General features: G+C 45.2%; 2 protein-coding genes across 2 annotated transcripts in view; both read left to right on the top strand.

Moving 5' to 3' along the window:
• The window catches only part of corin (corin, serine peptidase), a 50,452-nt gene extending 44,061 nt beyond the window's left edge, over positions 1–6,391 (top strand). Inside the window, exon 18 of the mRNA XM_063186853.1 lies at positions 6,276–6,391. Within this exon, the coding sequence (XP_063042923.1) occupies positions 6,276–6,391 (116 nt within the window). The remainder of the gene's footprint in view (positions 1–6,275) is intronic.
• A 62-nt stretch (positions 6,392–6,453) lies between these two features.
• The window catches only part of LOC134437136 (neuromedin-K receptor), an 11,781-nt gene continuing 8,234 nt past the window's right edge, over positions 6,454–10,000 (top strand). Inside the window, exon 1 of the mRNA XM_063186598.1 lies at positions 6,454–6,799. Coding sequence (XP_063042668.1) covers positions 6,570–6,799 — 230 coding nt within the window. The 5' untranslated portion in view covers positions 6,454–6,569. The remainder of the gene's footprint in view (positions 6,800–10,000) is intronic.

The raw sequence follows: 10,000 nt of genomic DNA on the forward strand, positions 1-10,000 counted from the left end.
CGACGACTATACTGTAGACTCTATCACATACTGAGAATGTTTCTGAAGGAATTTGTTGGTGGAAAAGGCGGACGGCTGGTAGATGAAGCCATGCCTCCTGACAACCAATCAAACACGCGCCCTCCCGGACCTATGAGTGGAGCTCGCGAAGCTGTGTGGAACTACAAAGCAGGGGTGAGTTTCTGGAAAGCGTAGTTGCTAACTACTTTAGCTACTCTGTTGTTTGCCATGCAATTTCCCATTGCAAACTACCCAAGTTGATAACTGTCTAACAACTATGCTTTCGAGAAATGCATCCCTGGGGTGAATTTCTCAAAACCAAAGTTGCTTACTACATTAGCTACTTTGTTATTTTCAATGCATTTTCCCATTGGCAACTACCGAAGTTGCTAACAGGCTAGCAACTTCTCTTTGGAGAAACTCACCCCTGAGTTGTAAAACGTAGAAGTAGATTGTCATTACAACACTGGCAGTGTGATAATACAAAGTTGAAACCATGTAATATCACACCACTAGTGTTGTAATTACACATGTAAGAGTACTTCTACTGCTACTTTGTACAACTCTGCTACACAGGACTGTTGAACACCAGGCTAGGAAGTCACATGGTGTGCACATGGAGGGGAAAAACAAGTGGCTTCTGCTGTACTGTCCAATCACCCGTCTGTGGAGAATGCGGAGAATGCCAAGGGGTCACAGTTAGGATGTCAAACACACTGTCAGTGCTGAGAAGAGAACCAACTACAACTTAATCTGCACCCTTTGGCCTGTGGATTAGGAGAGAGAGTGACTGAAGAGAGAGAGAGAGAGAGAGAGAGAGAGAGAGAGAGAGAGAGAGAGAGAGAGAGAGAGAGAGAGAGAGAGAGAGAGAGAGGGAGAGAGAGGGAGAGGGAGAGAGAGATGGAAGAGAGAGAGAGAGAGAGAGAGAGAGAGAGAGAGAGAGAGAGAGAGAGAGAGAGAGAGAGAGACACTTGGGGGTGCAGTAACACATTGTTAAAGGGGTATGCCACTATTTATAAAGGTGAGAAAGTGTCTTATTTTCCACGTTAGGCGTTGTCTTGCTTTAAGACAAGTTAAAAGAGGGAATATGTAGCTAAGCTAGTGAAAGTCAATGTGATCCATTGAGTAGAGTAGAGTAGAGTAGAGTAGAGTAGAGTAGAGTAGAGTAGAGTAACTTTATTAATCCCCAGAGGGAAATTCAGGTATCCAGTAGCTTACATAAATACACAAATAAACAAATGCCCACATGGACATTTCAAGACACAAATAACACAGGAATGGTCAGGGAGGGGGAAATAAAAATAGTAAAGACAAAGAATGTGAAAAGGTAATATGTAAAAAATGTATTACACTTTTCCATTGACTCTCACTAGCTTAGATACTTACTCCCTCCTTAAAACAAGACAACTCTTAACATGACAAATAAGACTCTTTACCACCATCTTTACCCAGGGCCACATTTTAACCGTATTCAGCCCCAAAATAGTGGCATACCCCTTTAATGCAGAGCCCCTCGTTCCACCTATCTGCACTCTCCCAGGCCGAGGACATGCTTGCTGCTGGGTACGCGTGCGCCTGCACTACTTGCACACAGTGTACGGAGACGCGTGCGTGCGGTGCAATATTGACAGAACCGTGAGGGGTGATCTTCCAAACTTCCATGTTGAGGTTGAGGTAGAATCCAAAAAAATGATGAAAAAATGATATCATTACATTGCGTTGGCTGACGCTTTTCTTAACCAAAGCGACATAATCATAGCCAACATCACTAGCAGACTAGCCTGGGAACTCCCATACTGCCTTTAGTTCTACACAATCATTTCGATCTGAAAGAATCTCACTTGTGATTAGGTCTGGTGTTAACCAGGCAAGCAGCAGATACAAAGAAAATAGGCCATAGTATACAGAACATCAATGAGAGCCCTTTTTAGTCATATGCCTCCTACATGGTACCCCCGGCAGCTTGCGTTGAGCTCTGATCGTTCCAAAGCAAGTATGTGCCCTCTATAATGTAAGGCTCACAACAAGCGGGACCCCAGCCTTAGTCCTCTTACTCTGAGTAGGGAGAGAGGAGAGGGGGATGAGAGGTGATGAGACAGACAGAGAGCGAGAGAGAGAGAGAGGGGAGAGTAGTGTGTGTGTGTGAGTCTTACTCCTCTTACTCTGAGTAGGGAGAGAGGAGAGGGGGATGAGAGAGAGAGAGAGAGAGGGGGGGGAGTGTGTGTGCGTGAGATGGTCTGCTGTGTCAGCTTTCAGTGAGAGTGTCTCCTGTAGTGCCTCTCCTGTCCTGCCCTGCCCTGTTTGCCTGTCTGTGAGTCCAGTCTATGTGTCTGATGTTGGCAGACAAGTGCAAGTCTTACTTACGTTCACTACTAGGATAATTTCTCTTCTCTTGTCAGGCTCGCTGTACACTGGTTTTGCACCAAAATTGTGTGTGTGTGTGTGTTTGTGTGTGTATATCAGTAGGCGTGTGTGTGTGTGTGTGTATGGTGTGTGCGTGCGCATCTGTGTTTAAGTAAATGTGGATGCACTCTGTGTGTGTGTGTGTGTGTGTGTGTGTGTGTGTGTGTGTGTGTGTGTGTGTGTGTGTGTGTGTGTGTGTGTGTGTGTGTGTGTGTGTGTGTGTGTGTGTGTGTGTGTGTGTGTGTGTGTGTGAAACTTTGTGTAGGACGTTTCTGGAGCAGATTTAAACCACTGATTATGACCAAATTCAGAAAAACTAGTGGCAAGCTGAAAACCCCTCTCTCTCTCTCTCTCTCTCCCTCTCTCCATCTCTCTCTCCCCCTTCTCTCTCAATCACTCATCCCTTCTTCACTTATCTGATTTAAGGACCTACATCTCTCTCTTCCTCTTCTCTCTCTCAATCACGCATCCTCCCTTCACTTATCTGATTCAAGGACCTATGCGTACATTTAATGTTGTTTTTTGGTGTGTAGACATTTTGCTATGTGTATACAGTATGAAGGTGAGATACTTAATGCACACGAAACACACGCTGAACCTACTGTTGACACACACTGTCGGTGAAACGTCGCCAAAATCGCTGTGCAAAAGGTTTGTGTGTGTGTGTGTGTGAGAGAGAGAGAGAGAGAGAGAGAGAGAGTGTGTGTGTGTGAGAGAGAGAGAGAGAGAGAGAGAGAGAGACAGAGACAGAGAGAGAGAGAGAGAGAGAGAGAGAGAGAGAGAGAGAGAGAGAGAGAGAGAGAGAGAGTCTGTGTGCGTGCTCGTGTGTGTCTGTGTGTGTGTGTGGGGGGGGGTATGTGTGTATGTCTGGGTGTGTACATGGTTATATCTGCGACTGTTAATGATCATGCCATACAAATTACACGTGTGTTGTTGCCAATGCTTGGTATGGTAAATATGCCAATGTTAAATGTGTGTACTGTATGTGTGCAATTGTGTTTGTGTGTGGGCACGCTTGTCGGTGTGTGCGTGTGTAATCTTGGCTTAAGTGTGTTCTCTCTCTCTGCACACACACACTCACAAACACGAACACGCACACGCACACACACACACACACACACACACACACACACACACACACACACACACACACACACACACACACACAATCTAGCCGTGAATACACTTTCTGAATCAGCACATCTAAAAATCAGCATTCACTGACCTGTAGCAAATCATATTTGTGTCAACGAGTACGAGAGCGTGTTTGAATCCATGCTTGTTTGTAGATTATCTATTCCCAGGAGTGTGTGTGTGTGTGTGTGTGTGTGTGTGTGTGTGTGTGTGTGTGTGTGTGTGTGTGTGTGTGTGTGTGTGTGTGTGTGTGTGTGCGTGCGTGCGTGTGTGCATGTGTGTGACAGAGAGAGAAAAAGAGAAGAGGGTGTTCAGGTGTGTGTGTGTGTGTACAGTGTGTGTGTGTGTGTGTGTGTGTGTGTGTGTGTGTGTGTGTGCGTGCGTGTGCTTTTGTGCTGTGAACACCTATGTGAATTTCTCTTTGGTTTTTCCAATGTTCGCGTGTGGACGTGGGTGCGCTGTCTCTTTTGCGTGATAGAACATTCCTTGTAAAGAAGTTTTTTTGTGTTGTGATGATTTTTTAAGAGTATTTTTCTACTGCTCTGTGTGACTCTGCTATATCGCTGGCTCTTGTATGTATCAAAATGTATTGGAAATTAAAGATTTCTATCCTAAAAAAAATTCCCAGACGGCATCAGTGTCAAGTTTGTGAAGTTTCGAAGTTCTCTCTGTCTCTCCTTCTCTTTTTCAAACACACAAAGACACACACACACACACACACACACACACACACACACACACACACACACACACACACACACACACACACACAGGGGCGTAGCAGCAAATAATGAGACTGTGTGGGCCCCCTAAATACACAGGGCCCAGGTGACTCTGTCACACTTTATCCCCCTGTATGACACCCCTACACACACACACACACACACACAGTAACCTATGTTACAATACACTTAGCTTAGCTGCCTCTTTTAGCCAAAGCAACTTGAAGTGTAGTTATTTAGGCACAGGGCATTGGTTTCTGTCCCTGGTGTAATGTGAGCTTACTGTATATGCCTTCTTCAATGGCCCCTAACAGGGTGCACCGGAGAGGAAAGGGTGGGAATTGAACCTGCAACCTTCTGTTCCAAAGACCAAGTCCCTTTTCCGTTATGCCACAGCTTTCCCATATAGTGTAGGCCCTACTATAAATTCTACACTACACTATAGCTGCCAGTGTATTGATAAATTAACAGGCAGTTCCCGACTTCCCTATAGCACTTGTCTTCTCACACACACACACGCACACACACACGCACACGCACACGCACGCAAGCACATACACACGCACACGCACACACACACACACACACACACACACACACACACACACACACACACACACACACACACACACACACACACACACACCTTACCACCAGACCTTGGCTGGCTGTACATAGTAGCACACTATGTAAGATGTCACATGGATAATAAATTGGTTTTCATTTTAAGATGGGTGGAACCGCACGCGATATCTCACTCTGCTTGTGAATTTGTGTTAATGTGTAACAAGTGTGGCAGGGCAGCAGGATAAGTTTATTTGTGTAGCACTACTGTAATATGCACAGTGGCCTTACTGTACTAATCTGCAGAGGCAGACCTTCCCTTAGGCAAACCAAGGCAATTGCCTGGGGCCCCGTCAAAATCTGTCCTCCATAGGAGCCCCAACTGTCTCACCAGTTGCGGTAAACACACAAAGAAGTAGTAAGTAGTAATCTAAATTTATAAATTATGTGAAGTAATTGAAACACTTAAATAACACCAAAACACAGCATTTCATGTCTATACAATGACATGAGTTCCCCATGTCCCCAATGGCTAGATCTGCCCCTGCTAGCCTGTTAGATGCAGTTCAGTGTGTGTTTGTGTGAGTGCAGTCCAAAACATCAGGGCACAACGTAATAGGCCTATATGAACAGATGAAATGAGATGAGAATACATAGAAGGATAACAGTGAGACAACGAGGACCATACAATTCACAGTAGCAAAAGAAAAACATTACACCGACAATCAGGGAACCTAAATTAACATTTTTCACCATCAGCCAAAATGTCTAATAGATGAAACAATACCAGCCTAACACACACTCACTAATGGGTGAGAGTGGTAAGTTAGTTCATCGTTTCTACTAGCCCAACTGAAATTTCACCAGCATTCGTCTGTCTGTCTGTCTGTCTCTCTCTCTCTCTCACACACACACACACACACACACACACACACACACACACACACACACACACACACACACACACACACACACACACACACACACGAAGCAGCCGCAGCAGAGGAGACACGCAAGCCTCCATGTTTGTGTTGTAAATTCACTGAAAGTGGCAGCCGCGAGCCTCTCCAACACATCAAACTGTCAAGCCTGCAATACCACATGTGACAGATGAAGACTGCGCGTGCGAGCGTGCGTATTTGTGCGCGCATGCCAGAGAGAGTACGTGTGTGTGTGTGTGTGTGTGTGTGTGTGTGTGTGTGTGTGTGTGTGTGTGTGTGTGTGAGAGAGAGAGAGAGAGAGAGAGCGAGAAAGAGAAAGAGAGAGAGAGCGAGAGAGAGAGAGAGAGAGAGAGAGAGAGAGAGAGAGAGAGAGAGAGAGAGAGAGAGACATGTGCGCGCGCCTGCATGCGCACCAATGTATCTCTGTCAATTTCCAGTCTTCCACCAACGGAAACCATGCCCATCTCCGGCGTCTGGCTGCATTGTTTTAAGAGTGGATGTGTTTATCCAGACGCCAGTCCTCCCTGGCTGCCGTCCAGCGCGCCACACTGCGTGCACACCTCGACGCGGGATATGGTGATATTCGGGGACATCTACAGACTGCCGATATCACGCGTGAACTTCTGAAGTAAATACTTAACCAACACAAAACCACAACATGATACCTCTACGCGGGAACTCGTCAATTAACATTACCGGCGGCAACTACACGAACCAGTTTGTGCAGCCGACGTGGCGCGTGGTGCTGTGGTCCCTGGCGTACAGCCTCGTGGTCGTGGTCGCCGTGACCGGCAACCTGGTTGTCATGTGGATCATCCTCGCGCACAAGAGGATGCGAACGGTCACCAACTATCTGCTCTTCAACCTCGCGCTGTCGGACGCAAGCATGGCATCGTTCAACACGCTCGTCAACCTCGTGAGCGGGCTTCACGGGGATTGGTACTTCGGCGAGGGCTACTGCAAGTTTCATAACTTTTTCCCGGTGGCCGCCGTGTTCGCGAGCATATACTCCATGGCTGCCATTGCAATGGACAGGTAAGGGCACGCACTCATGTATGGAATATTGTATCAATACTTGCTATGGTGCTGTTTAGGGAAGACGTGTGTTTTGTTTGCGCCAAACCTTTCATGCTTACATACGTACCCACCCAGTGTAAATATTGAGTAAAATTGCACAATTTGAGTGAGAGAAAAACACACACTCTCTCTCGTTAACACATACACACAGGCGCACGCACACACACACACACACACACACACACACACACACACACACACACACACACACACACACACACACACACAGAGGCAAACTGGTTATATGCTATCTGCAGGATTTGTTTGGAGACTGTACACAAACACACTGCTTAACAGTATCTCTCTGTCTCTGTCTCTCTCTCTCTCTGTGTCTCTCTCTCTGTCTCTCTCTCTCTCTCTCTCTCTCTCACACACACACACACACACACACACACACACACACACACACACACACACACACACACACACACACACACACACACTGTTGCCCTGTGCAGTCTTGGTTGGCATCCGATAAACACAGTTCTGGCACCTGGTTCCCCTCTGTTTCCCATTAGGATGACAAGTAGCCTTAACAGCAATGTGTGTGTGTGTGTGTGTGTGTGCGTGTGCGTGTGTATGCGTGCATGCATGCATGCATGCATGCTTATGTGTATGTGGGTACGTGCGTGTGCGCGCATTCACGTACAGTAATACAGACATATTTAATAGGTAACAAGTCTTTTTACTGGGGTGTGTGTGTGTGTGTGTGCGTGCGTGTGTGTGCGGACAGAGTGTGCAAAATGTACGAGGTGTGTGTGTGTGTGTGCATTGGAGGGTGGTAAGGGGTGTGTATTCAAGGAGTGTTTTACAGAGGGTAGAGAATGGGGCAAAATGTGTGTGACATGGCACACGTGTGTGTGTGTGTGTGTGTGTGTGTGTGTGTGTGTGTGTGTGTGTGTGTGTGTGTGTGTGTGTTTGTGTGTGTGTGTGTGTGCATGTGCGCTTAAAAGAATGTTTTATGGTGGAGAGAAAGTGGGCAAAGATAGTAAAACGTGGAGTGCGGGCGGGTGCGTGCGTGTCTGTGCGTGCGTGTGTGTTTGCTGTACAGCTATAAATGAGAATGTCTCTAAGTCGTTCCCTTTTAAACATATTTGAATCTTATACTTGCTTGATTGTTTCTTATATCCAAATAAAAGTCCTCAAGTGTGTGTTTGTGTGTGTGTGTGTGTGTGTGTGTGTGTGTGTGTGTGTGTGTGTGTGTGTGTGTGTGTGTGTGTGTGTGTGTGTGTGTGTGTGTGTGTGTGTGGATATCCCTTTAAAGTGAGGACAACAAATGATACCCAGACAAGAATTCACTGTTTAGTGGGCAAATTGACTGGGTAACATAATCCAGACTAGAGATGCACCAGATCCGGATCCGGCAGGATAATAGGGTTTTTCACAGGATCCGGATCCGGCAGGATCTTAAGCAGTGGATCCGGTATCCGAGAGTTACCTAAAATTCAGGATCTGGTGCATCTCTAGTTTTTACGTAGCCTGGGCTTTTCCGTCAGTCTTTCACAACCCCAATCACTGCATGGAGTGAAAGCCCTTTGGAAGCGTCCGTTGCAAGCAGTTTGGCAGCAAGCCAATGAGTCTAAAAAGTAGTTTGAGCCAACGTAATAAAAAGGGCTCACGTGTGAGAGTAGACTATGTGTTTCAACCCTTTCGTAGGATTCGGTATCCGGTTCCGGATCCGGCAGGATCTTAAGCAGTGGATCCGGTATCCGGCAGGATCCTAAAAATCAGGATCCGGTGCATCTCTAATCCAAACATTATCAATTTCATCCTGTTTAAACAGAACCTATAAAAATACCTCTTCTGTCAGCGAACGCCTGTTGAAAATGCGTAAACGCATCCAAAACGTTGTCCAAACATGATCATTTTTCATCCTGTTTATACAAAACCTATACAACAATTCTCTCTTTTGTGAGCGAATGCCTGTCGAATATGCGCCTAATGTTGTCCAAACATTGTCGTTTTATCTGTTCATGCTAAACTTTGTATCGTTTCCTTTTGTTTATGCTAACATCATAGCTTTTAGACATTTGTGCATTATGAATATCAAACAATGGGCCAGCGATTAAATTGTACAGCAAAGGTCTATGCTTTTTTTTTTCTTTCCAAGAACCTCTTGAATGTGTCAGAAAAAGGATGTCTGTTTGTCTTTTCTGAGAGTGATCTGGAACATATGGTTGATGTCAAACTGGTGATTCCAGAAATTCACATGTCCATATGCTGTGCCTGTTTGTTGCTACTGCAAAGATTGATAACACTTAAGAATAGGGCTCGCATGTTAGCCACTAACACATGCTTAATAACTGTCTGTATCAGTGATCAAGACCAGAGGTGTCAAACGTAAAAGTAAAAGTAAAAAAAAATAATCAGTTTCCTTCCCAAAGAGATAACTTATCTGAGTAACCAGTAGGCTTATGTTCAGCTAACTCTGTGCCAGTTCGATAAAATTTGTGGTTGGTTGAGGGTTGTCGTTAGCATTTTTCAGTAATAACAGTCTATCAACATATTAGTTTCATCATTTTTGACATACTGTATATCTGATCAAGACATGTTTTCACTGCCTATTAGGTCCCTATTACAAAAACCTCAACAATAAAGGCCATATTGGTCACAAACAAGAAATTTGTGAATATACACACAGCAAATGATTGCTTTCACCCTATCATTCCCTCCTGTCAGCTTAGACACCCATAAAGAAAATTGACCTCAACTCATTTTGACCTCAACTCATTTCATTTCTTTTTTTATCCTTTTCATAATTTTGCATATACTATCACACACATATATCACAGTCACGACGTGGACAGTCCACAAGACAAAAGAGAACAACAAGTATAATAAAATACACACAAAAAACACATACAAAAAAAGAGGAAGAGAAAGAGAAAGAAGAATCTCATTTCATTTGGAATGTAGTAGATATGCTCCAGCGGAATCTGCCCTCATGGATTCCATTACACTCTGTTTGGGAGCTCCATGCCACAGCCTGGCCAGACAGGTACATTCTGTGGTGCAACAGCGTGTGTGTGTGTGTGTGTGTGTGTGTGTGTGTGTGTGTGTGTGTGTGTGTGTGTGTGTGTGTGTGTGTGTGTGTGTGTGTGTGTGTGTGTGTGTGTGTGTGTGTCTGAACGGCTTTATGTGGTACGCACAGTGTGTGTG

Source organism: Engraulis encrasicolus, chromosome 21 (genome assembly GCF_034702125.1).
Source record: "Engraulis encrasicolus isolate BLACKSEA-1 chromosome 21, IST_EnEncr_1.0, whole genome shotgun sequence".
Taxonomy (NCBI): Eukaryota; Metazoa; Chordata; class Actinopteri; order Clupeiformes; family Engraulidae; genus Engraulis; species Engraulis encrasicolus.